Source organism: Gambusia affinis, linkage group LG16, assembly GCF_019740435.1.
Source record: "Gambusia affinis linkage group LG16, SWU_Gaff_1.0, whole genome shotgun sequence".
In the NCBI taxonomy this organism is placed as follows: domain Eukaryota; kingdom Metazoa; phylum Chordata; class Actinopteri; order Cyprinodontiformes; family Poeciliidae; genus Gambusia; species Gambusia affinis.
This window is the reverse complement of record NC_057883.1, coordinates 6,813,644-6,841,505: the sequence shown is the minus strand read 5'-3', so window position 1 is coordinate 6,841,505 and position 27,862 is coordinate 6,813,644. Positions and strand designations below refer to the sequence as shown.

At 40.4% G+C, this 27,862-nt stretch overlaps 1 protein-coding gene across 2 annotated transcripts in view; it reads left to right on the top strand.

Moving 5' to 3' along the window:
* Positions 1-27,862, top strand: part of frmd6 (FERM domain containing 6) — a 44,548-nt gene that overhangs the window by 6,378 nt on the left and 10,308 nt on the right. The window contains exons 3-11 of one of the 2 annotated variants that reach the window (XM_044143205.1): positions 6,000-6,170; positions 20,106-20,427; positions 21,203-21,293; positions 22,581-22,660; positions 24,037-24,113; positions 24,193-24,379; positions 25,750-25,905; positions 25,983-26,051; positions 27,187-27,255. In XM_044143205.1, the coding sequence (XP_043999140.1) occupies positions 20,329-20,427; positions 21,203-21,293; positions 22,581-22,660; positions 24,037-24,113; positions 24,193-24,379; positions 25,750-25,905; positions 25,983-26,051; positions 27,187-27,255 (828 nt within the window). In that variant the 5' untranslated portion in view covers positions 6,000-6,170; positions 20,106-20,328. The remainder of the gene's footprint in view (positions 1-5,999; positions 6,171-20,105; positions 20,428-21,202; positions 21,294-22,580; positions 22,661-24,036; positions 24,114-24,192; positions 24,380-25,749; positions 25,906-25,982; positions 26,052-27,186; positions 27,256-27,862) is intronic. The other variant, XM_044143206.1, reaches the window with a different exon arrangement.

Here is a 27,862-nt window from a genome sequence, read left to right as displayed (position 1 = left end):
TATGTAAACATCAACACAAAGTGGTGAGTTTCAAAAAGCTTTCACAAATAAGAATATAAAAATTGTTGCCTACATTTGTAATTTTAACTTCCCACTTTACAAACCCCAAAATAACACCTGCTGTCAGAAATTATAAAATAAAGCCCCCCTCTGTGTATATATAATTCAGTCCATGTATAAATCCACTTCTGTGATCGGACGGTTATAAGAAAATATTATAGAAGAATTGAACAAGTCAAGTTTATTTGTACAGGCAATTCAAAGTGCTTTACAGGAAACAAAACACAATAAACCAACAAAAAAGAAGGACTATTAGTTTTGCACTCCATAAATCTGATATTTGTGGAAGAAGAAAGCCACAAGACCATAGAAGAAGAGCAAGAGAGGGATGTTTTACATCAGGGGTGTTAAAAGTGTTATCCGATAATAAAATCTTTTTAATATAAAAAAAGAGTTTGGTAAAAGACAACTTGTTTCTCATTCATTATAGCATGATTTATAAGTTTAGCTTAAAGTAAATCAAACCAAATGCGTCACACAACTTTTACATAGACTTTGGTCAAGAAATCAGATTTAGATGTAATTTTGTGTTTTTATCAAAAATAAATAAACAAATACAATTGTGGCCCACTAGAGTTTAATAAGCGTGGACACCGAGAGCGACCCAGACAATGGAAGATTTGTAGCCAAACTCAAAAATCAAGCTCCTATAGATGCTGGTTTTGATTCTGTAAAGTATTCAACTGTAGATTTTTCAAGAGATTTGGAAAATAAGTCGTATTTTTTCTTCCGCTTCCTATTTATGTGATACATTGTGTTGTTCTGTCACAAAAAGATGGAATAAAATACACAGCAAACTATCAAAAAGTTTGTTAGGTACAAATACTCCAGACAATATTTGCTTGAATGAAACTACTTTTAAAAATGATTTCCTGCCCTGCCGTCTCCAGAGCTGCATGCTGTGTTGAGGCTCACTGAATGAAACCAGTTTATTGTTACCATTGTTTATTCTTTTCACTGTACCATCTGGTGACTTCACTCCTCCATTACTCTCTTTCTCTCTCTTTTCTCTCTGTTTACATTGTCCCCTTTCTCTCTCTCTCTGTCTCTCTCATCGTGCTTCCAGCGCTGCGTCATCTCTAGTGAGAAGTGTGCGCTCGGAAACAAGGTCCTGACTGTGCAAAAGGCTGGAATAGTTCAGCAGCAAATTGGATGACTGCTTTTGTTTCTGCGAAACAGCAACGTCTGTCTCAGAGGGCGGCCCGTCGCATCGCTGCGTTCTCCGTCGAAAGATGCGAAAAGTTCATTAGAAGCTTTTGGGCGTGCCGTGTTTGGACAATAAATTAGTCAGTCTTGATCTCTGCTCGATTGTTTCTGCCACACGAATACGTTTCTGGAGCCAAGCGAGGAATTACAGATAGATTGCCAGTCAGCATCCGAAGGAGGTGATTTTAAATAAACGCCGTCAGAGAAAAAAACCCAAAAAACTTTGCGTGCTTCTGCTTCTTCTTGATTGACTCGAGGAGGAATTCACATTTATAGCCACTCTGTCCCTGAGATCCTACAGGAAGTTCATTCTTTAAACTTCAAATGGCGTTTCAGTATTACCTCATAGTAAAATGATGGTACATCAGAGTGTGCCTTCAGCCTCTGGTTCCTTGTAACAGGCTCTGAGCAGATAGCCAGCCTCCAATTTCACGTTATTTCCCCGAGGGCTGGCAAAACTGAGTCGATGATCTCATGCACCTGACTAGACCATCTGCCTCGTTGTTAGAGAATACTGTATATCCATGCCTAAAGTAAACATGATCACTTGTGCTGCTCTTAGAGTTGTTGTTTCCTACAGTATAATTTATAAAAAGTCAGGTAGGTATGTATGCTTACAAAACATTTAGCCAGTGATTTGACAAAAAAACCCCAAAAAAACACTATTTTTCCAAAAGTATTCACACCTTTTTTCCACATTTTGGTTACATGGTTTTCTATATATATATATATATACATATATATATAGATATTTTAAGGTGTTTTGGTTGTAGGGCTAAGACAGGAAAGTAGGGTAATGAGAGAGGGAGACGACATGAGGCAACAGTCACTAGGCCAGGATTCAAACCTGTGACAGCCGCGTCCTTATGTGGATTGTGCTTAACCCCTGCGCCACCGCAGCACCCCAGTTGGATGTAAGAACAGCTAGGGTTTTTCTAGGGGTTTTATGTGAAAGAAAATATAGCACGGTTAAAGTGAGATAAAAGAAGAATTATAAACGATTTTATGTTTTTAATACAGATACAACCTGAAAAAAAAAAGACCTCGCTTGTATTGGGCATCCTTCACTCTAAAACTCTCCAAAACTCTATAAAAAGGCAAAGAGAAATCCTGTTTCCAGTTTGCCAGAAGCAGAGGTGGGTAGAGTAGCAAAAAATTGTACTCGAGTAAGAGTAGCTTACTACTTCATGATGTTTCCACTCAAGTAAAACAGAGTTTCTGGGTTCTGTCGCTCTCAGCAGCAGTTTTGCGTCTTTCACACTGCTTATGGCGCCTCTCATCATAAGGGTTTAGAACAGAGGGGTGAGAACCAACGTCATGGCGATAAACTTCAACTTATTTTTATGATAGACGCATAAAAGCTAGCTAGCTAGCTTTTTAGCACGAGTACATCAGCGTCCAGTTAGCGGTAGCTTCACACCAAGTAAAATGTTGCAGTAAAGACACCGTATCTGCGTGCAACTCAAACTTTTTGCCTGACTGAAAAGTCCCACCAGAAAATAAAATCTATGTATGAGATAAAATAGTCCGACCACAGCAAAATTTAAGACCTGCCATTAATGTGTTTGAGGTAAACCTGCATAAAAAAAAAGAATTTAAGACATTTTAATGACTCAATTTCTGATTCATGAATTTAAGACTTTCAAAGGTTGCGCGGACACACAGTTGTAACATCATGCAGCCCTGATGGAAATGGACTGAAGAATGCATTTGGTCAGTGTTCAGCTTAATCGTCCAAGAAATTACTCAAGAAACAGTATTTGGTAAAAAAGTCCACTCAAGTAGCCTACTAACCGATCGAAACATCAATCATTTAATATTTATCCCTTTCATGCAGGAATTATGTGTTTCTGATTTTTTTAAGGCATAAAAAAAAAAGTTCAAAATTTTTTTTCCAGGATATCAGTTGTAATTTTTTCCAAATAAGCTTTTATTTGGAAAATACATCAGTAGTATTGTTCTCTAGGGGTTACTTGATATCGTACAATATTTTTTATTTTTTTATTTGCAAGAGTCCTCTACAGTAGAAGGAGGGTCTGGATTGGTCAGCATGCTTTTTCATCTCCCAAGTATTTGGATTTAACAAATATTTTGTTGCAGTTCCAGTCGATGGTGAGTAGTCGACAGTGTATTGTATGACGCACTAGCCTCCACTTTAGTGGTCTGTGTGCATTCATAACATAAAATCCACAAGAAACTCAAGAAAATGGCCACTATGCATGAAAGAGTTAAAAATTACATCATAGGAAGGACCAACATTTAGTTATGTTGAAATTTTAGCATTTAAAGACCAACATAAAAATAATTCCTAAAAGTACATTTTGTTTTCCAAACAGCTGGTAAACGCTGTTACTTTGAGTTGATTCAGGAAAGTTGAAAACCCTTTTGCAAGAACATGGGAGCTAACTACTGCGTTCAAAGTGACATGCGCTGAGTTTTTATGAGATTTGCAGTGGCAAAGCATTAAAGTCTTCCCTCTTTATCCTTGCTATGGAGCTGCCTGTGTCATATTAAGCCAAGCAAAGGAAGAGCATATGGCGAGGACTCCCTCTGCTTCCTGGAGTCTGCTGTGGGGGGTCAGGGGGGAGCCACTCATCTCCCCCTGGGGAGAGGGAAACGCAGAGGGAGTCGTTTCAATTAGCCAGATACCGGAGCAACAGAAAGCCCATCGTGCTCGGCTCTGCACTTCAAAACCGGCCAGAGACGGCTGATCAAATCAAGACAGCAACGTCTGCCCACAAGAGCTAGGAGGAAGCTAGTTCAGGAGGGAGGTGGTGAGTGGGGGTGGTGGGGCTGTAAACTGTGGAATAGGTCAGGTGCGTTGCGTCTGCTCCGGCGGATATGCATTTAGGGAGTAGGGAGAGGCAGAGAGGAGATGAGGAAGAAGAGAAAAGTTGCAGAAGCGAAATCACGACTGAAAATCTCTTGCACAGTATCACATTTAATATCACATGTCAACCCTGAACATTACAGTAACCTGATCAGCTAAGTGTCTGATCCAGGGATTTGTGATGTTTTTTTTTCTTCTTTTTTCTCTCTCTTTCGCTCTCTCTCTTTTTTCTTTTTTGGAGATCATAGTCTCTTGGTAGCTTTGTTGTTCACAGGTGCTTTTTCTGATGTGACTTCAAAGCTCTGTGCTGTCTGAGCGGGGGTGGGGCGGTTGGGGGTGTTCTGGACCCAACCGGCCGTACTTCCTTGTCCCTTTTCATGTGCGGAGTCATTTCTCTCTCTGACAAGCAGTTTGGAACAGAAGCTGGGGCCCCTGAGCACTAATTAGGGGTCACGGTGTCACGGCTCTCCCCTCTGTCTGACATCACGCGGGTGGGCAGAGGATGGTCCGTTTTAGAAAGCAGATGAATGCAGTAAGCACTGACTTGCAAAAGTATTTACACCTGTAGAGCTGCTTGTTGCATATTTTGCTGAACTGATGCCACAAACTTCAATGTATTTTTGAAATTGACTAATATCCTGTAGCCTGTTTATTTGTTGTTACATAACAGAGATTATGAAGAGTTTATGAGGTGTACATGGGAAAGGAGTTGGTAATTATTCTGATGCTGTATGTCCGGTTGTTATTTACAATTGCCACTATTAGTAGTAGTAGTATGGGTCTGTAGTTTTTTTGGGGGGGAATCAGCTTGTGATCATTTTGTTTATGTAAGAGCTGCTAAGTTACAAAATAAAACCCCACTCTTGTGAATTGAATTTACTGCTTAGCTAACCAATAGCTTTTTAATATGGGTGATACGGCTTTCAGCTCAGGGCGGCAAAAGGGAGTGGGGACCCCGAGGCAAAAAAAAGTAATAATTAGAATGGGTTCACAGTAAAAGTACTGGAAGAAGTTGTTGGTGTTTTCAGTGGGTGGCTAATGCTGTAGAAGTTGAAATGACTGAAACACTGACCCACATATTTGATGTGAATAATTTCACTTATCAAAATGAAGTGTTAGTTCAGCTGTTGACTGTATGGTGTTTTCTTTATAACTTTGTAATTTTGTGTATTTTTGTTTTAATGTGAAGCACCTTGAACTGGCTTTCTGCTGAAATGTGCTATTGATTGATCTGAAGTTTATGATTCAACAATGCTGGCAACAAAGCATTTTAATTAATTAAATATTAACATTATTACCATAGGGCTGGGAGAAAAGGGGTTCAACTCAGTTCAGTCAACCTTTCCATTTTAAAGTACTATCAAAATTATTTAGTCGTGTTGTTAAATGGCTAAGTTTTATTATTCCATATGTAATGTCTGTTTATAATGTCTGTGTCGCTCTGTTTCTATGTGTCGTTGGTGAAAGACAGGCAGCCAGCTGACTCATTTGGCATCATGGCGTAAAAATAAAGCGTCCTACATTTTAAAACTGTTCTTAGAGCTCTTTTAATACACGCAGTCATCGCTGTTACCGCTTCGTCCGACCAACACTTCCAAATTTACTGCAGCGGGGCACCAGTCCTGCACAGTTGGGAGGAACGGAATGAGAGGCAGCCGTGGGAGATACCAAGTCGGGATGCTCTCAGAGGGGGGAGTCCCGCCGAAACAGAGGCGATATTCAACGTCTGAAATGTGATTTAGATTCTAATTATACTACTGGAGATATTTTTTTAGTAAAGTAAATGCCTCGGTTGATGTAAGATGTTGCTGTAATGTTAGCTTGAAACAAACCGAGAGCCTCCATCTTCCCTCAGCTCCCTCCTTTTCCCGCTCCCTCTCACCGCACATGTATTCCTATGCAGGGCTGCTGGCTGGGACACAGCGGCTACAGCGGAGGCGGAGGAACGACGACGCTTTTCCCAAATTACCAGCAGACTTTTCCAAACTGTGGGATTTCATCCTTTTGTTCGCTTTCAAGAGAAGGGTTTGGATATATCGTTTGGACAGGAATAAGGTGTTTTTGCCGTGTAAAGGTGGGTTTTATTTCGCTTTCTTCATACTTTTAAGCACTTATCCGTCTTTATGAGTTCAGACTTTTACTGCCGCAGCAGTCGTTTTCTTTCTCTTTTTTTTTACACTCAGCTTTCCTCTGTGTGGTTAAAGTTACAAAACAGACTCTCCCACAATACTATGCATATTCACTTCAGATATACTTAAGCTTATTAAACATGCCATGGGCAATTTTTCTTGACGGTTTTACCATTTCTATGCAATGACAAAACCTTCCCTTCTAAAAGGAGGCTTCACCTCTGGTGACATCACTTAAGGCAATTTATTAGAGTTTTTGGCTATACCCATTGGGTTTTTTTCTTATTGGCTCTTCCAGTCCACACAAGAGGAAAGCAAAGCAAGCAAAAAAAGTATGAGCTCAGACAGTATGCCATGACAGTACATACTGCAAAAAAATATTTAAAGTGAGCCAAAAAAAATAAAAATCTAATTTTAGTAGAATTAATTAATTTTAATTATTCTTGTTGTCAACATTTGTATTCATCAGGGCTTGGGGATCATTGGTGTGGCTCTGACCAAGAATGTTGAATGTCTTGCAGCTCAAAAGTTTCCTGAATCTGCCTTAAAAATCTGACAAAACTCGCTCGGCTGCCATAGTGTTTACTAATTCAATTCCTGTGCCTCTTGTGATGTCATCGACCCAAATACAAGACAAACATGGTAGAATTACTCTTTTTTCCCATCCCGTCTGCACAGTATTTTAAATAAACTTTGTATTTTGAAAAACTACAGCAGAAGCCGGGACTTTGTTTATTGTCAGCAGACAGAAAATCTTAATTTTTATTTTTTATTTTTTTGCTAATTTGGGTGTTACAAGATTTGGTAAGAAAAAAATCTAGACTTTTTTTGTATGTTAGGATTGCAACGCTGATTGGATATGTTGTTGTCCACTCACTTTGAATGTTATGTTTCAATGTTATTTCTTATGGAGCAGAAATCGTCGCTCCAAAGTAGGTTAACTGGTCCAAAATATTTGCTTTAGCTCAAGCTTCAACTCTTCTGTAATTAAAGTTATCCATAAAACAACTCAGCATCCTGCGTAGGGTGTGAATATGGCACTTAGGAAGTCCCTTAATCCATCTATATTATACAGTGAAGGGAAGTTGTCTCATAGGGGTTACATGTGTAATTACCACTCACTCAGACGTAGTTTTCAGAGCTTAGAAAGAAGCTAGCTAGAAGACGTTAGCCTCGTGTAGTTATTATGGCCTAACAAACTCTAGTTTGTTAGTATTAGTGGTAATTAGATTTCTCCACTCGGGAATGTTAAGAAAGCCCCTCACCCGTCCTTCCCCTCCACTTCTGTTTAATATTAGACCAGAAAGCAGTGCATAGCAAACAGGCTTGTTTTCTCCTTCTCGGTCTGGAGTTTATTTAAAGCTGTAAACACGGTTCGGGTTCGTCAAGTCTGGTATGCATTGTTTCGAGTTAGACGTCGGAGCGTGTGTTGGGGCCCGAGGCTTTTTACTACGACAGTCAAAGTCATGTCCTCTGGCTGGTTGTTTTAGCTCACTTTGTCGTTTGCCAAGACACTAATGACACCAACACTGTTACACAACGCACAAATGGCGTGTGAAAAAAAACAATCAAACAGTTTACCGTGTTTCTCAAACAGGTTTTTTATTTTTTATTTTCTTTGGCTTGTTGTATATTCACCGTTCAACCCGGGGATTCCCCCACTATTTAAGTCTGGAGGCACATCCGGTTCGCTTTATGGGCAGGTTAATCACCCCCCTGTGACCCGCTGACGTTCTACAAACTGGATGACTACAAACTAGTCATCCAGGACTCCGCTCCAGAGAGGGAAGAAAAAACAAGTCGCTCTCTCTCTCTCTTTCTCTCGGCTACGTTGTTTTATTTTGTTTAAAAGAAACCGGCTAATTTGGAAGGGACGTGATGGAGCAGGTGTCATCTGCGCAGGAAGAACCGGGCTTTAGCAGGAAATACTGAGGAAGCGTGTGTGCGTGTGTTTGCGTGTGTGTGTGTGTGTGTGTGTGTGATCGAAAAACAAACATTCCTGGTGTGTGTGTGTGTCCTGAGTCATTCAGATGTGTCTGTTGGAATGTCAGTGGGATGGTCCGTAATTACACAAGGCAGACCCTCTCTCTGCCAACCTCATCAAAGTTCTCGGGAGTCTTTGCATCATCGTTTTTTTGTAACTTCTGGATGCAATCTTTGCTTTTCTGAATGAAATGTGAAACTTTTAACATCACTTTGAACATTTTACCAGTGAATACAACGTGTTGTGCACCTGAAATACTAGCAAGACACAACGTGCGACGTCAATTTCACATTATATCTTCTACACACAAACCAGAATTAGATGATCGTTAGAATGTTAAGGGTGATCCGATTCCTTCAATTTAAAACGGAAAAATTACAGCAATTCCTCCTGTTGCTTAAATGTAAAATTAAATGTATTGGTATAATACTTTCTAAAAACCATCTACTACATCCTATTTCCATTTATTTTGGTTCTGATCCCATTTTTTTTGGCTAGTTGATCCTTGGTCTTCACCCTGAATAAACCAGCAATAACCATAGATGACCTACTGTTGTTAGTTATGAGTTTCTTTGCAGTAGACTTTGAGTAAATTATGGGAAATGGCTTTAAATCAGTGGATACCAAACTGTCACAAATGTCTTATGGTAGACGACTTCATTTCATCGACAGTAAGTCGGGTTCCAAACAACCAAATCTTCCAAGTTACTGGCAGAAAGAGGAAATTGTCAATAAAAATTAGAAGAGGAACTTCCTAAATAGTTCAGTAGTTGTTTTCAAGGTGTTTATTCACCAGGATATTCTAACATTCTGCTGTTCTGGTCTCTGTGGACGAGCACAAGCTGTGCTAGCTTGGTGGTGCTAAGCTAGTTTTCACACCAAAACTCTGCACGTTTTACCATCTGTAAATATCAGAGGTGCATCAGTTTTATGTGTCGTAGTCAAATTGTTCGGAGTTAGTCCGAACAATTTGTCTTACTCCTCAGTGATTTAAAAGTGTTTGTCAAGAGTGGCGCAGCATCACCATGTATCTTTTATCTTTTATTCTTATACTTTGAGTTTTCTGGGGTATTTTTTTTAATCTAACTAGATTGAAAAGCAGTGCTTTCGGACATTATCTCTTAGCGTTCCTTTAGGCGTCGTCGCTTGAAGATTAGATGAAGGATGAACTGTATCTGAAGTGTCGAGACAAAATGACCGATTAAATAAGAAAAAAAAAAGAGAAGACAACATCTCCATGGGAAAGAACAAGATTACAGTTTGTACTGAAGTATGAGAAACTATCTGTTATTATGCGACTGCTCGTCTTATCTTCCGCAGGTCTGGAGTGTGAGGGTTTGCACATTCTATCCAGGTGCTCTGGGCTCGAAGCTGCTTTAGTATTCACACCTTGTATGTCAGGAAGGTTTATGACCTATGAATCATAGAAACGCTCCATCCTTAATGTGTTTTGACTATCTTTACTGCTGCTTAGGCTCTGCGTGTGCAAACCTTGGAGCTGGATGGCCTTACTTTAACTGCAGAGATGCTAAATTGTGGCTCCTCGCATCACCGCCGCAGGTTTCACCAAGGAGACGAAGGGGGGGGGGGAAATTGGGTCGGCTCTTCCTGCATTTGTCTCCTTCTGTCCTTGTTTTTTCCCGTCTTGCTTGTTGGGCGACTCGGGGTGAAGTGTTTTCAAGGAAGTGGACCAAAGGGATTCAACCCTCAACCTTCTCTTGAGGATGTTAGCTAGTTTCACATGCCTCTCACTGCAGCTCTTCGGGTTTCCTTCAGGATATTTTGTTTGCTTCAGCAGGATTGGTTGCAGGGTTATGTGTTCCTGAGAGACGCTTCCACATGTAGGTCAAACGCCGGACACCGAGCTGGCTTTGGCTTTTTACTCTTTTTTTTTTGTTTTAATCGGGGTAATCTTCATATTCGATTCAATGCTGAATTATTGCAGATGCGCGTGGATGTCCTCCTTCCCAATATTCACAACAGTTTCGCAAACTTCCTGTCACTCCTCAGGTGTGACGGCTTTTCAGCAAAAAGGGAGAGGAAAGCTGCCGACAGGAAACAGATTAGTTCACCTGATCCAACCGTGTTCTTTATCTAGCCGCAACAGAAAGCTTTCAACTAAATCTTAAAAAAAAGACGGTGTTTGGCTGAGGTTTGCTGTAATTGCTGCTCATTTCTTTTTCTCTCCTTACCCCCTTCTTTTAGGGCGCTCGCACTATTTCTAGCATACGTAATGGCTGGGTTGATGTTTCTGTGGTGTGTTGCACTGCGACTGCTAGTTTTGTGAGGTTACTCATGCTGAGTCCAAGCCTGAATGCTGGGCGGGGAGGGAAGGGAGCAACTGCTGACTCTGTTCAAACATGTCTGGCAGCGCTGGCAGCTCGAGGTATGCCTGTCTCTGTGTGTGTGTGTGTGTGTGTCTCAGTGTGTGAGTGTGTGTCTTAGTATTTGCTCTGAGCCACATGGATGCCAGATGCTGTACTTGTTAAAAGTCATTTTTCCAATGTGAGCTGAAGTCGGACTTCTCTGGGAACTTGCTTCTTCAAACTTCAGGTACCTTTTATTTGCTACAGAAGAGAAGCGTTTAGCTGTTGCATATGTGGCAGTTTGTCTAAGTGTCATTCAAAGTGCTGGAGATATAGAGGTTGACTAACTTAAAAGGGAACTTTCCTTGCACTCTTCTCAATCATTGCTTCAAAAACAAGTTTTTAAAGCCGGGTTTACCTCGGTGGATGCGATTCAGTTAAAGAGCAGTTATAATATGTGACTAACTTTGGTGGTTATTTTTTGTTTGTTTCCTTATTCACATTTATCTCCACCTTACAAATGATGCCAATGACATTGAATGAGAGATGTTACATCGCCCGGCTGCTTGGAGGGTTTGTTTAGTTTTCTTCTTAGTGGAAAACATGAACAATTCAAAGTTGACAGGAAGTTTGAAAATATGACTAGATATTTATGTTGTTATTGGTAGACATTATTGACTTAAACACTTGAAAAAGATCCAAAAATACAGTTAAAATAAATATTAAATGTTTTGCCCTAAAGTTAAGACCAAAGTAATCAGCCGTTGGATCTTAAACAAGCTATTTAATTCAAATGTAAAACAGATTAAAATAACTGCAACCTAAAATGAATCCTGAAGAGTATTTTTATGCTTAACTGGATATTCTTAGGGTACAAAATTCAACTATTTATTGCATTACATCTTTCTGTGTTTTCCTGTTGCTGGTGTTTTGGTTGTAAGTGGTTGCTGGTTATCCCAGCCAGCATGTAGAAGAAATATTCTGATGGGACTCCTGACGGATATTCTGGATGAAAGAGACCCGTCTGTGATTAGCTGGTGGTATCAGAACACGAGCCGTGGTGTTGAGATGTAAACGGACACATTATTCTTTGTCCACACAGATAAGTGTGCTCACATCAGTCTCGCCGGTGCTCAGAATGTCATTATGCAGAAGATCGCTCTTACGACACTCTAGCATTCATAAAAACTAGCACAACTGGAAACCCTGAGTAGAAACTGTGATCGTTTTGGATCAGCTCTCCGAGCTCATTACACAGATAGATACAAGAACGGCATTAAAAGGTAGTCTTTCTTAACTTCCTGCCATAAACCATCCTCATTTATTTATATTAGTTGCTGATATGGTGTCACATTTTGTTTGTGTGACATCGGTTGCTATAAAATAAGTTTTTACTATTCTAAAACACAGGGAAAAAAACATTATGCTGTTAATATTTTAAATTGTCTTTGTCAACATATATTAGCAGCTGGAAAGGTTAGCGTGGCTTGCATCAACAAAACAACAGCCATGATTGTGTGCATTCTTGAGAATGCAGCGCTGACATTTCCAAAAAATTGCCAGCATTTCACAGTGACGCGTTGAAAGCTCAGAATAATAACACAGATGAACAATGCGGTATTCTTTTGCTCTCCTTCACTGTCTGAGCGAAGCACAGCTGTCTCTCAACATCTTATAGAAACATGCAGCTTCCTCCTAAACATCTTCTTATGTCTCTGCTTCTTCCGACTTTATTTTAAACACCTCACCAATGCTGACGTTTGTTAACATTGAGTCTTCTTCCCCACAGTAGCAACTTCCACACTGAGGACAGTGGATTCTTAAAAACTTAAATTTATGAATCTAAAACTAAGGCCTTAAAATAATTTTTTTTAAAATAAGTTAGCCTTAAATACATTAATCACAAGTCTTAAGTTTTGTTGTAGCAGGACTATTTAATCTCATTTTTACTTTGTATTTTATTTTCTTGTGATTGTTTTTGTTTGGCAAAGGTTTGAGTTGTGTGCAGACATCTTCTTCTTCTGTGACTCAAGATGGTTGAGGCTGTTGGAAACGGCAGCTAATATAGCTTTGCTGGCTAACTAGCAAGTGCAGAAAAGCTAGTGCATTTCTGTAGTGATAAAGGGTTTAAATTTCCTTCAATATGCTCTTATAAAGATCCTTAAAAAGCCAGAAAATGAAGCTGGTGAGACCTGCAGAAACCCTGAAGGAGTGTTGCTAGTACCTGCTGTGGATCGTTTCCTGATGACAATTTGTTTCTACTTTCTGCTTAACGCATTGCCAGTTATGTCCAGTGAAGAGCTAAAATGAAAAATACCCACTAGTTAGCAATAGCAGAAATATTAGGGGGTGCTACTCTTTATTCAGAAGAATCTTCCAAAATACTCTCTGAAGTTAAAATGTCTCACTCGGAACAGTTAAAGTCCTTCTTCCTGGGGCTAATAAAGGACTTGTAAAGTCAACCAATATTGGCGGACACATATTTCAAGGATGGCAGTTGGCAATGTGATTGTTTAAATCCATAACAAATTTTAATTTAGTACCTAGAAGGATTAAAAGGATTATTTCCGTGGGGAATTACTTCTCCCCTAAAGACTAAATCCTGAAACAGCATTTTCATGAAGCCACCCAGGATTATTTCTGTGCTTTTCTAAAGACATCATACCTCAGCCTCCCAGTAATCTCCTGTCTACAGGCCTGACCTTCAGCAGCTTGTAAGCGTGATAAGTAATCAAGGCAGACACCCAAGTATTCAACCATCGCGTTGTTGATTTGGAATCTGGAAACATGTAGATTGTGTTATTTATTGTATCTATCAGCGTTGTGGAGGATCTCTTTGATTGCCTTCCTTGATAAGTCCTTTTTTTTTTCTTGAACAACAAGAAAAAGAGACATTGTGTCAATGTGGAAATATCTAGTACATTATCCTGTGGGAAAGGGATCAGAAGTGTCTTAAACAAGCTGTGTTTTCCTAAACGTAGCCTTAAAACACTCAGGCACTTAAAGAGTAGCATGTCAACATGTCTGCTGTTACAGGCAGTTTAGTTGCTGATTTATCAGTGGCTCCACATACAGCTATGAAAGACAAAAACCATGATTGAGGTTAGTTTATCAAGTGCAGTACACCGTGTTTTTAGGACAGGACATGAAAGAAGGGAAGCAGTTCTGTTAGCGGAAAGCCAGGTTGTGACCAATGTGATTTCAACTAGTTGTCATCTCAGCAACTTTTGTCAGGAACTGATTTATTGGTCTCTTGGCAGGGAATTAAAGAAGAAAAAGAACCAGCGTCCACATAGATTTAGAGGCTGATGATTATTTATAAAATTATGCTGTCTCTACAGAAACCCTATTTTGACAGAGGCATATTTTTGGCAGCACATGGAGCTTAAATTGCTTTAGAAGGTGATGCACCATGGGCGTTTTATGGATGTAAAATACTGTAAACCTTGGTGAACAATTTCCAATCTCTACTCTTCCATTTCAGCTTTCTCTTTGAAAAATATAATACAATTTGGGCTGGGACTTAAATGCTTTAATTTTGATTAAGTAATTATGTAGATTTTAACACAATCAAGCATTTTTTGTTGTTATCCTTTAGTCCAAAGCCGGAACCTTTGTGTCTGTATGTTTCAGGTACACCCGTAAATCTGATGCACAATCTGATAAACAATAGCGATGGACGACAAAGCCGCATCTCTTTTCCCACTGGGGGTTAGCCTGTCCGATAATTTAGCAACAAAAATGTTTTTTGAATTCAAAATACTTAGTCAATATCTGGTTTTCAATTAAAATGCAATTAATTTTGATTAATTAATCACAGACCCTGTAATTAAACATTTTAACTGAGTCCCACCACTAAATAAAACATTTTAAAGAACAGATTGAACAGAGTTTACCGACATTTTAAATGAAGACAAAATGGTTGCATAAGTTGTGCTAAGTTTTTCATATTAGCGATTAAAATGACTAGCATTGCTTAGCAGCAGTTTCTGGTATATACTCACTCCCTAGACCAGTGGTCCCCATCCACCAGGCCGCGGACCAGTACCGGGCCGCACAAAAAATAATAAAATATGTCCGTGCTATGTATGAGTCTGGTGGAGCTTTTATTTTGAAAATCCTAAACCGGATGCTGTCGGTTACGCGCTAACATGCAGCAGAATGACTAAGAAACAACTGCATTGGTGTCGATCCTCACAACGCGCACACCACCCCACCCCAGTCCGCAGAAAATTTGCGAAGGGTTGACCGGTCCGCTGTAGTAAAAAGGTTTGGGACCACTGGCCTAGACCATTACCTTTGTTTTGAGATTTTCAAAAAGCTACATCTGCTGTACTCCATTCGTCCTTCCTGGTATCTATTACAGGTTTTGCTCTCTCTCTCGCAGCCCGAATGTCTGAAAATGTCCAGAAATACACTTTTTTTGCTTTTTACCTTTATGTGGTTCTTAATTTAAACACCTCAGTGGCGTTCAAAGACAGAACTGTAGATCTTCTTATGACAGTAGCAACTTCTACACCAAAGAGTGTTGTTGCTACCACCACCTTGTCACATTTTGCCACATTGGCGGACAGCTGAGACTTCTGTCGGATGGATTTTTTGAATTTCTGATCAATCAAGCTGAAAACATTCCTATTTAGCACAGCAGTCAGTTTCTCTAAAAAATAGAGTACAACTCTCTAAATGAAGGACTCCATTGTTGCCAATTGGAAAGAATTGCCAAGTATAGAAGTATATAAATTTTTTGATCAATTAAGTGACCACTTTAACTAAGTAATGAAAAAGACTTTAATTTCTTTCTTTCCTTGTCCAGTGAGGGTTGAGTTTTTGTTTGAGGATTAGAGCTCACACGTGCTGTTCCATGTTTTAGGGTTTTGTCAGAAGGTGGAGGGCACATGGAGGTAGTGTCTGTGTGGTGGGTCGTGCACATCAGGAATCAAAGGCCGCCATTGTGGGAATGAGAAGCAGATGTTAGCGAGGAATTCTCCTGACTGCAGCAGTTTTTCTTTTTCCTTTTTCATGCCTGAGCTCTGGACGCTTCCCGGCTCAAATCTCCCACCCTCCCGCCGTCTCGCTCGTCGCTGTGTGGATCCATCCTCTTCTCTTTCTGTTTTCTTTGCTTTGATGAACACTGTACCTGAAGGTTTTGTTAATTCGATGTGAATACACGGTGGTTCCTCTCTCTCTAAGCAGCTGAGGTTTCCTTTTGCCTTCCTGTGCCTCTCTTTCTCTCTGACTGAGTGTATCTGAATGATAAAGAGAAAGATGTAGCTGTGACAGAGGGCCACTGTTTTTCCTAATGCCTGATTCACGTGGCAAGATTTTAAAATTATCAGGCAGTTTTCAAAACACAAACACGGTCTCTCAAAGTTCACACTAACCAAATATGGCTGCCTCGGAAGAAGAAACAATTCTGATAGTTTGTGGATGGTGTTTAACAGATAAAAAAACCGCAGCGATGTACCAATCCACTCTTTTTGCATTTCTGATACAGATATCTTAAGTTTAGCATCGGCCGATACTAATGCGATACAGAAGAACATCGCTGAATTGCATTGAAAGGTTCCTTTTGTTAAACACAGACATAAATGTACTGGAATACAAATTTATTTGATAACTCAGGACCAAGCTTGTGAAGCTATTGGTTTATTTAAGGCCGATTAAATAAACCAATACAAGCTTCATCAAACATGTAAAGACAATCCAAGTTTAATTTTGTTCATTGGATTAATTCATTAGATCGGACATATTGTCACAGATACTGGATATATAATTTATTACAATATCATGACTGATGCGGATATTAACATCTGATCGATGCGTCTCTCATCTGGTGTTCACTGGACGGTCTGCTGTGCCGTTGCAGTTGTTTTGTGATGGAAAGTGAGGCGTTTTCATCGCCTCCCTTTCTGATTGGCTACACATTCAGGAAGCTGCCTTCTCATTCGTCATTTGGACAACACCACGCAAGTTGCGATATCGGGACAAGACCATCCGACATCTTGAATATCCCTGATATTAGATCAGAGCTGTCCCGACATCCTGAGCGGACCAGATCACTCTTAACACATGGCAGGAAAATCTCTTAAGACTATCTGAAGAGCAGCCCAATAATTGGGGTGCCTGTGATATTGTTAGAAGGGAAAAATCGGGATAAAATCAGGCAAAAAGACCTTGCCTGATGGACTAGGCATAAGTGTGCTCAGGTTACGCTTTGAAGACGCGAGGGTGATTTGGACTTGTACATCACATCACATCCTACATCGTTCACTTAACTGTAGTGAAAGAGCTCAATTTGATTATTCAGCACTTTCTCCTCTGAACTGCCTGAAAGAAAGTCCACCTTGTCGTTTGGTTTTAAAGTCATTATACTTCAAATGTTAGATGTGTTGACTACTTTTGACTTCTCCTGCCCTACTTTAAACCCATTAAAGATGTTTATGCACAATTATCTTTGGATTACCCCTGACTATACCCCTGATTACCCCTAACTATTTCATGATAAATTGATGTGATAAATCAGCGCTTTTATCGTGTCTGTGAACTCCAGGCCACAGATGATAACTCAAGTGTCAGTGTGACACTTGACCCGGGACACATTTAGGTCAAAATAATTTGAGTTGACTTTAACCCGTGGTCTCAGACCTTGAGTCTCATTCATACAGTACCGGAGGCAGAAGAGGTGGTGTGCTTCAAGACTCGACCTGGACTTAGTTTAAAAGCCTTTATGTCTGATTTGGACTTAGACCGAAGGACCCGATGTTTGACTTAGAGTTGGTAAAACCAATCTTGAACCTCTCTGGTCCAGATTCAGTTTTATATTTGAAGATGCAGTACTAAGGCTCTTCTATGAACCAAAGAGAGTAAAGGCCATCCACTTATTGACAGCAGTGGTTGTGTGAATGTGATACATGAAGCCATGCGGTTACATAAGGCCGTTTGAGATCAGCCAACTCTAACCTTTACTGAACGACACTAACTTCTGGTTTTCTTTGAGATCTGACCTGCTGACTTTGATCATTTGGATAATTTGACATTTGTTTCGAGTGGAACGCTGTAATAAACGTCTGTTTCAGGCTTTTACTACTTAGAGGAAAAGCCCAAAATAAATACAGAATTGACATTTTAAACCAGCTTTAGTGTTTTATGTTAGCATTAATCTTTAGTAGCGCAGCTAGCGTTTAAGAAACAGCAGTGTGTCTGTCCATGTAGAGAATGTAGATCCTTACTTTAACTGTGGGATTTTCAGAATCCTGCCATCGTTTCCAAATGCAGCATCTTCCAATACGGCTTTCTGATTAACAGCACCCACACTGAAGAGTGTTGTTTTCAGCACAGTAATGCTTGGATACGGTGCATTTACTAAGATGTTGAACACAATCGTGAGTTTACAATCCCAAAATATATGTTTATTGTTAAAAAAGATAAATTAATTTGCGGCTTCATAGGAAAAAATAATTGCTTAGAATAATCGATTAATTTCTGCTATAGCTGTAAGGAGCGATTATTTTACTAATCGATTAATCTATTGAATATTCTGACGATTAATCAGAAAAAATGGCACAATCTGCAGATTTTTTATTTAGCCACTTAAGTCTTTTTATACAATATTAGAAGTACATTAAACGATGCAAATAAACAAGTAATTCAATTACTTTTTAAAATAAGAAAATAAATAGTTTATTGCCTAAAATACAAAAGTGCAGCTTTCCTTTACTAAGTCTGAAAATGTTTGGGGGGTTTTTTCTTCAGTAAATGAACTTTTTTTTAGTTCGCTTACTCCAGTTTGCAATTAATCCGATTAATCGTTTCGTCCCTAATCTCCGCTGGTCATTTAAGGTACCAAAGAAGGTATCTGCATATTTTCAAACACCCTAAACTGGTGGGTGTGGGAAACACCCACCAGTTGTCTCACCACTTGTTGTTTCACCATTTTTATTAGTTTCTATTGGTTTATTTGTCAGCCGGTGGGCTCTGGTTCAGCTCTCTGGATGATTGACCAGATTGCTTCTCGCCCCTAATTAACCCCACAAACTGTCCTGCAGTAACAGCTGACAAATGGTTGCTAAAGAGAGAATAAGTTAGCCCGTCTGCCTGGCCTTGTGGTTCCCTTCAAGCTTCGCCCCTGTGCAGATACATGTGTGGCTGTGTGCGGAGCAGAAGGCGTGTGTTTTGTCAAGGTCAGCAGCAGCAGTGCAGAGGCTCCCAGTCCATCAGCAAACCCAGTGGCTGCCTGCCTGCCTTCCTGCCACACTGTGCATCCAATCACCTGCTCTAATGAGAACTGATGCTGCACGCATTTATATTTATGGTTGGCTTTAGCCACAGTGCACCTTGTCTCTGCAGAAACAAAGCAGTGTTAGAAGTGGGTAGAGGAAAACCTCAATGGGTTTTTAGTGGTGCAGGGTGTTATTTATTATCAGTCCAGTTCAGTAATTTGAGTGGCTTTTTCAGCTTTAAGGTGTAACTTCCACCTTTTTATGCATGCAGTTTATGCTGCTGGAGTTTAACTCAGTAAGCCGTACCCTCGCTGACTCCTGCCCCCTTTTTAAATGCTAATAACTTTTCACTCTGTAACGTGAGCCTCACTGGTATCCATCCTATCTGTTTACAGTGATAGCACGGCTTCAAGGCGAGCTGCTTTCAACAGGAAAAAGTGATAAGGTGAACTGATTGTTCTGCGACATTCTTTTGTCTGGCGTGAGACGTTTCACACCCTGGGAAGGTCTCACACCTCTTCAGGTGCTGCTCTGGCTGGGAGTTGACGCTGTGCTTCCAGAGCAGCTGGTTTGTGCAGCTGCGGTGTGTCTACACTTTGTCCCCAGTGGTTGTTTTGCAGGAGAAGTCGAAGTTGGCAACTAATAGCAGCACTTTTGTGAGGATACAAATTGAAAAGGGTTCAGGTGTTGGTAGCGTTACTCAGGTCGGTAGTTTAGTTTCCGTCTGTTTTGTTTCAGTGGAACTGGATTTTTAAATAATTGGATAGGAAAGGTGCTTAACAGTAGAGTTTCTTCTTTAAGAAATTTGAATCAGATGAAGCTAAAACAGTGCCACTCGAGTTCTGGGTAGAACATGTGTGTGTGTGTCTGTATATATATACTACAGTTTTGGCTTAATTACTGCTCTAAATGTGTTATTCTTTCAGCGAATTACCTTTTTTTAAGTTTGCATACCCCAATTAGCAATTAATTGATTAGTAAATTAGTTCCAGTAATCGATTAATCGTGATTAATTTGGTTAATCACGATTAATCAGAATAATCAAAATTAATTTGATTAATCGTTTCAGCATTACATAGTGCATTAAAAACCCACTTTTGAGTCTCTTTGCTGGGAGTTTTTCTGCCCCATTCTCACGTCATCCATTTCCAAACCAGCCACTTGTTTTTCTGGAGTCACTGACATTCTTCTAAAATGTTTTTTCTATGTTTCTAGACGTAAACACAAAACATTTCCCTTTTTCTCTTCCATCCCTCCGTCGCTCTGCTCTTATCAGATGCTTTCACTGTGGATTTGTTATCTGCCGTTGCTGCTCAAACCGTGAAACCTGTTTTCGACGTCTCATGACTTCTGTCTTGTCCGTCTTTCCAGCCGGGCGGCTCCTTCCAGGTTCCCCATGCCCTCTCCTGCCACCTCTGCTTGGCCTGCCGAGCCCACAGTCGGACCTCCTCTGGGCTGCATCTGAAGCGGGACGGCAGAATCTGGACGTGGTGGTGTCAGAGCCAGCGGTGGTGGAGGTGGGTCGTCACAGGGCCCAGAACCCCCGATAGCAGGCGGAGAAAGGCCTGCGTTGTTCCGCCTCCTGCCACTCGAGATGAACAGACTGAGCTTCCATAACAACAAAACAATGCAGGACCGCCGCTGTGTCTGTGTCTTTTTGCCCAATGATGACACTCTCAATATCATCGTCAATGTGAGTGAACACTTTTTTTTATCTCTTTTACATATGACTAATTTACAGATATGAAAATAGAACAAGAAGCGTTTATTACTAGGACCTTTCCACCTGATTGTGTTGATCTGTGAACAATTATTAACAGAATAAAATAGCTTGAAGTGTTTTTGGTTTTTTTATATAACTAGGACTGAAACGATTAATCGGATTAACTATGATGGATTGATTATTGAAATAATTGTCAAGTAATTTAGTAATCGATTAATCGTTAACTGGAATATGCAGACTCTAAAAAAGGCCATTTGCTGAGAAAACATACTGAGGGTCGCAATTAACCCCAAACAAAAACTATCTGGTTTTTTTATTGAATATAAAAAAAGTTATTTGTCTGTAAATATGTTCTTCCCAGAACTCCTCATGTGGAACAATTTCAGCTCCACCTGCTTCAAATTCTATTGAATAAAAAAAAAAATTCTTGCATTAAGTACCTTTAGCTGTCCAATTATTAAACGTCTAATCCAAAAATTATTGATTTATGCCCAGCCAAACTGAAAGGGCTGAACTTTTCACATGTTGATGTCAGGAGTATTTTTCAATAAATGCAATTATTTGTGTATAAAATAAACTTATTTTTAAATAAAAAATCAGCAGAATGTGCCAATTTAAAAAAAAAGCTGATTAACCGATTAATCACCAGAATAATCGATTGTAAAATAATTGTTAGTTGCATCCCAAGTTATAACTTTTGTTGTTTCTGATAAAAGCTTAAAATCTCCCAAATTTTCTTCGTAAGGTGAAGAGTCTGTGCCAGGAACTGTTGGTCCAGGTTTGCGATCTCCTCCGGCTGAAGGACTGTCATCTGTTTGGGCTCAGCGTCATTCAGAGTAAGGCGTCTCCTCTTCCCCGATATTTCATTCATTCGCTAATCTCATGACAAAAAGCAGTAAGAAACCGAGTAAAAAAAAAAAAAAACGCTGAAAGTTTTAAGTCCTTTCTGCTTTCCACACGTCTTGCTCTCTCTCGCTGCCTCGCAGCCCGAATGAACTGCAAAGAGATGGCTTCCTATTAAACTGCGTGTCACAAAAACTCAAAAGAAATAGGAAGTAGGCTGTAACTTTTTCAGTAAGTTGACAGGAAAGCACAAATCTCCCATGAACACACTTTCCCACTCCTTACCTGTCATGCTGCAGCCTAGCAACCCAGAGCCACCTTATCATGGCCGCTTCCCGCCGAGCTGCAGTTGTTTTTGACAGCGACGTGAGTCACTGAGTCTGCACCGCGGCGAGGAGGCAGCTGGTGACAGTTGTGGGCAGCGACTAGTCGGGGGAGCGGGGAGTCATGGGAGGGAATCCGTTGCAAAAGCAGTGTTTTCCACACAGCGTGGCTCCTGATGAGCTGATGGCGGCACAGCGGGTCAGCTGAGCGGGAGCCAATGGCTCTGATTGAGGGACATTCTTGGAGTGCTTGTCTGAGCAGCATGAAATCCCCGAGGCAAACAGAGAGGCCACCCACTCCCCGTCTGTCACCCGCTGTCCTCCGGACCGGAGTTCAGACATCTGTCTGATTGATGAATAAGCCTTACATCCAATATTGCTGCATGACAATAAGTATTTTTTCTCTTGTATTTTCGAACGGGTGGGACAAAGTTTGAACTTGCTTGGCCGTCAAATCTGCTGATTTCTTAACAGCGGAGCACAAATCTAAATCATGTTTTATGGCGGCCGTGTCAAAACGTTCAAATTAAAAATGCTGGAATGATTTGTGACCTTTATTCTTAATGGTGATATTTTATTAAAACAATCAAAGTCATTAGATTCTTTTCTTTTTATATAGAAAAGGATCCATTAAAAGTAAGTTGCGTCGACTCTGTTTTCCATTTTCTCTGTATTTACGTTGTGTCTCTCGGCAACAAGAAACAAGGTCATTCTTTCTTCAGAAATACTCTCTTTTTGTAGCAAAGTTTAACGACTGGGTGGACCCGGTCGTTAAATGTTTTTGGCATGTCCTACGAAATTAGAGTGAAAGCAAAAAACATGTGTGCTGTACCTAACTGTTTCCATTTCAAGATTTTTTTTATTTGTCCGCATCTTTTTTCTGGTAGATTAGCGAAAGTTTCTCCAACATCTGCTTGTGCTGAATGACTGAGTGAAGCCTGCTTTCCTGACCCACAGATAATGAACACATCTACATGGAGTTGGACCAGAAGCTGTCCAAGTACTGCCCCAAAGAGTGGAAGAGAGAAGCCAGCAAGGTGAGGAAAAACGTTATGTGACATTTAGCTCAAAATTGACTTGTTTAAATAAATACGGAAAATGCAATTTCAGCATTGTTTTTACTCACACTGGTAAGAAAAAATAAGACGTAGATCAGAAGACAATTGATAGCCCCCAAACTTCTAATGTGCAAAAATCACACGTTTGTCAGCAAAACTTTCCTTAGAGTCTGCAGTTTGTTTGGGTTTTGAGGTGTTCGTAAATACTAGCACAAAGATCTCATCCTCTATCTTGTTTACGACGCTTAACTGCATTACATCACCCCATGAAGTGGAAGTGATGCACTCATGTGGTGACTTGGCTCTGTTGTTGCTGTTTTTTTTTTTAAACCATGCTTGTTATTGAAGAATTTAGCTGTTCAGAAAATTACAGTAAACATTACAACAATGAAGGATCTTTAAGGATGTTTTCAGACCTGATAGTCTGGTACACGAATACCGGACTATCAGCATCAATGTCTTACAGCTACTACTATTAGAGACCAAAGTTGCAATATTTGTTACATTTCTACTTGGTGCGGTTTGCTTTTCACACTGCGCTGTGTCAAACGAACCAAACCCTTTGAAAGACTAGTTCCCCTCCTGGCCTGTGGTGGCACTGTAACAAGAACCACTGAAGGAAACGATGCGAAAACCTCAAAGGAAAACATCCGTGCAACTTTCTTCTTCACAAAATGTAAACAAAAATGGAGCAGCGTCAGAGTTTAGTGGTTGTAGAAGGTTTGGTCATTGGTAAACGTGCACGAGCCATTTCTCTCGCTAGCGCTAGATTCTAGTGCTAGTTCTAGTTGTATTTACCCAGAATGCCCTGCAGTAATAGTTCACTTCCTGCCTTTGAAACAATCTCCAGTCTGCTTGGCGTTCACATGAGTATGCTTTTCCGCTGTTCTGTGTCAAACGAACCAAACCCTTTGAAAGACTAGTTCCCCTCCTGACCTGTGGTGGCACTGTAACAAGAACCACTGTTCAGAAAATTACAGTAAATATTAGAACAGTGAAGGATCTTTAAGGATGTTTTCAGACCCGATGGTCCGGTACACGAATACCGGACGAATACCAGAGTTCACTTCAACAGAACTGAGACTGAGCTGAGGTTTTTAAGCAAATCACAGTTTGCTTCTTTGGTCCGTATCAGAGTTTGATTACGCATTCAAAAAATGAGCCGGACTTTCCATGCAAACGAACTATAGTTCAATAGTTTATTGAACTAGAGTTCTATAATCAATATTTTGGTTATAGAACCAAAATATTATTTTTGGCTGTAAAAAAACATATTTAGAACCAATATTTTGTTGTACTTTCAGCCTTTCTTCTATGCTGCAGTGATTGATGTGTTTCCTCCTGTGTGTTTCCAGGGTATCGACCAGTTTGGGCCTCCGATGATCATTCACTTCAGAGCTCAGTATTATGTGGAGAACGGCAGATTAATCAGGTCAGTAAAGATTCGGGAGCCTTGTTTTCCTAATTCGCCAACATTCACAGTAATGTCAGAAACTCTGTGTGTCGTGCAGCGACCGAGTAGCCAGGTATTACTACTACTGGCACCTGAGGAAACAGGTGCTGCTCTCGCAGTGCATCCAAAGAGAGGAGGCCTACTTCCTCCTGGCAGCCTTCGCTCTCCAGGCCGACCTCGGGAATTTCAAACGCAACAAGCACTTTGGGAAGTACTTTGAACCCGAGGCCTACTTCCCCCAATGGGTGAGTGGGACTCACAAACAGCTTGTAGATGGTCTTCTGTTCACCTCACACTTCTTTCATTTAAATAATAATTTAGGAAATGTTCTTTTATTTAGATATTTCACTACACCTTCTTTCAGATTTTGTTCCCAAATACGGGTGTATACTAATTGTATTTATTAGACTAGACAGACAAAAAGTAGTGCATAATGGGAAAGCTGGAGGGAAACTGCACATGACTGCAGATTTTCCGAATTGGATACTTTGTAGAACGACCTTCACTGAAGTTTATAGCCGCAAGTCTTTTCGATCATTTTTCCACCTGTTTTGCACAGCTATAGACTTTTTTTTTTTGCTTCCTCTTTGCAAAAGAGCTCAAACTCAGTCAGATTAGATGTGAGTTTGTACACAGATTTTCTTTTATTTAGGTCTGAACTTTGACTGGGCCCTTATGACACATAGATATGCTTATATCTAAACCTCTCCATTGTGGCTCTGCTTGCAGGAACTTTTTATAAATAAATAAATAAACTTTTAATCAAAATGGCCAGATCAGGCCTCTAAACATTTCAGCTAAAAAAAACATATACATATATATTATAATATAATAATTTTAATTTATTTATTTATTTTTGTATTTATTTAACATTTATGTCTTCATTGAAGAAGTTTTCTATGACATGAACATGATTATAATGGAGGCCAATAAGGTACCCAGTATTTTTAAAGAGGGGCCATGGCACCCCAAACCCACCCCTTCGGGTCTCCCCTGACGTCATAGTGCTTTTTGTTCAGTAATGTTCTCTAAGAAACCTTTGAGGCCTTCACGAAACAGTTGTATTTATAAGGAGATTAAATCACACACAGTTTTACACCTTTAGTTTCCTGACCCTGAGAGTGGACAGTCCTGGATTCGTGGCAAACTATCTACATATGCCGCTGATAAAACTCTACACTATTGCATACGTTTTAGCATGCGGCCCGATGAAAACTGGGAGTTCTAGTTTATTTTTGACCCTGAAAGTGGCACACAGAGTTCCTTAAGACGACTATTCTGGTAACATCGGCCCTCTGACGGCCACACCCGTCTGATTGCCCTCCGCTTCCTGTGATTAGCCCCCCTGCCTCTTTATCGCAGCACAAACCGGTGCCTACAGGAAATTGTTGGAATGTACGCTTTCCCCAAAGCAAACCTCACACAGATTTAGGAGATGACATAGTTACTGGATCAGCCAGAAGCTCAGTGGCCGAACTTCCGGTCAACGTTTCTGGCCAGCGCTCAGGCTGTCCTCTCTGGCGTCTGTTCGCCCCGCGCCTGGCGGCTTCGGCGCCTACGTCGCCTCTTCGCTCTCTGCAGCCTGACGGCTCCCTCTGCCTCTCATCCTGCTCAGGTGATAGCCAAGCGTGGCCGAGAGTACATCCTGAGGCACATCCCCAACATGCACAAGGACCAGTTTGCACTCACCGCCTCAGAGGCGCACCTCAAGTACATAAAGGAGTGCGCTCAGCTCGACGACGTCACGGTGCACTACTACAGGCTGTACAAGGTGAGAAAAGCTCCGGCAGCTCACCTGGATTTCGTGTTCTGTTTAATTCTCTCCTCATCTGTTTTCCCCCGTGTCAGCAGGATAAGAAGGAAGTTGAGGCGTCTCTCACACTGGGTCTGACCTTACGTGGAATCCAGATATTTCAGGTAAAGTCTCTTCCTTACCTATAAGAGGCTGAATTGGGCATATTTTAGGGTCTCAAAACAATTTAGGATCATTCTCTGCAAGCAGGACATGTGAGGATGTCTGTGGTCTCACAAAAGTGTTCATAGTTTTTTGCACATTTTGTCACTCCACTGCAAAAGCCCAAAATCTTAAGTATTTTTGTGTAGTTTTTAATGCAAAAATGTTAGTACACTTGAAAGAAGATTAAAGTAACTTTTCAGCTAGAAATAAGAGCGTTTCAAGTCAGTAATTTCATAATATTGATGAAAAACTACTAGTTCAACTGGCAGGTCCTTTCTCTTATTACAAGATATTTTCCCATGTTATAAATGAAATAATCTGTCAGTGGAAATAATACTTTTTCATCAATATTAAGAAATTGTTGTATTCAACAAGCTCCTATTTCTCACTGAAAAGTTACTTGTAACTTAGTTTTGTCTTATTTCAAGTGTGCTAACATTTTTGCCTTTGAAACTAGAAAAGATTTTGGGTGTGACAGAATGCTGAAAAGTTAAAACAAACAAAAACAAAACAAAGAGTACTTTTGCGAGACCAAAGACATTTCTACGTGTCATTTTTGCATTATTTGGTGGATCATAAAGTAATCCGTTGTTGCTGCTGCAGCAAAAGGTGGTTCTACAAAGTAATAACTCACAGGACAGAACTATACATGCACACCACATTTTTCAGATTTTTTTTATTGGTTAAAAGTTTAAAATCATTTTTCTTCCACTTTCCAGTTATTCACCACTGGGGGAAAAAATGAGAATGGAGCTGCAACTTAAAAAAAATTATGTTAAAATGTTAATAACTCAATTAAGTTTGTCAAACTTACTTTTTTATGCTTGTTTAACTTCTTCACAGATGAATAAACTTCATAAATGAACTTGGATAAATTTAATGTGATTCCTTGTGATCAATCAAAGCAACATATTTACGTTAGATCACCCGTTCTCTTTGTTTTCAGTAGAGAACAGTAACGTTGGCGGCTGTAACGTTTCAAAGCACAGATACCTTAGCGATGCAGCATAGAAGTAGGACGTTTCTCAGGTTGCAGGAGTGTTGTCCTTGTTTCTTTGTTGGCTTTAATCCTCTCTCCCCTTCTCTGTGTTGCAGAACGTCGGCTCGGTCAGGCAGCTTTTGTACGACTTCCCCTGGACCAACGTGGGCAAACTCGTTTTTGTGGTGAGTCGAATGGCGGCGGCACGTCGTTTTCCTCAGAGAGGCTCTTCTTCCTGAGTTCCTGGACCAGCCGCAGCGTCGATTAAAAACGGTGCATCCTCCTGGGCTTCGGAGTGGATGCGTGCGGAAAGCGAGCTCTTACTCAGGAAACCTTTACGCGAGGCCTTGTTTTTCCCTCCAAACTGCAGATTTATCTGCGCCGGCGAGGCCTCTGGAACCAATCGGGGATTTTGAAAGACTTTCCTCACTGTAGCACACACACACTCTCTCCAACACACTCTGCATACTTCACGTGGAGTTTTAGTAATTAGCACAAGCAATTTCTGCCTTTTGATAAACACGCCTCGTGCTTCATTGATTTTATTATTAACCCTGCGGGCGTTAAAGGGAACCTTGTTGAATCTCCTCGTCTTTGCTCTGACTCAGCGCGTCGTTAAGCTGAGCCCAGCAGCCGCTTTGCTCTAAGTGAGCCAGAGAAGCTCTCAATATAGCCGGAGGGGGTTTTTTCTGCCAGCTTGCCGTTTTTCTCCATCCAGACACAGAAAAGAGCCTGGAAAGATATCTGGATTTTAAAAAAAATAAAAATAAAAAAAGAATTTAGACGTCTGGA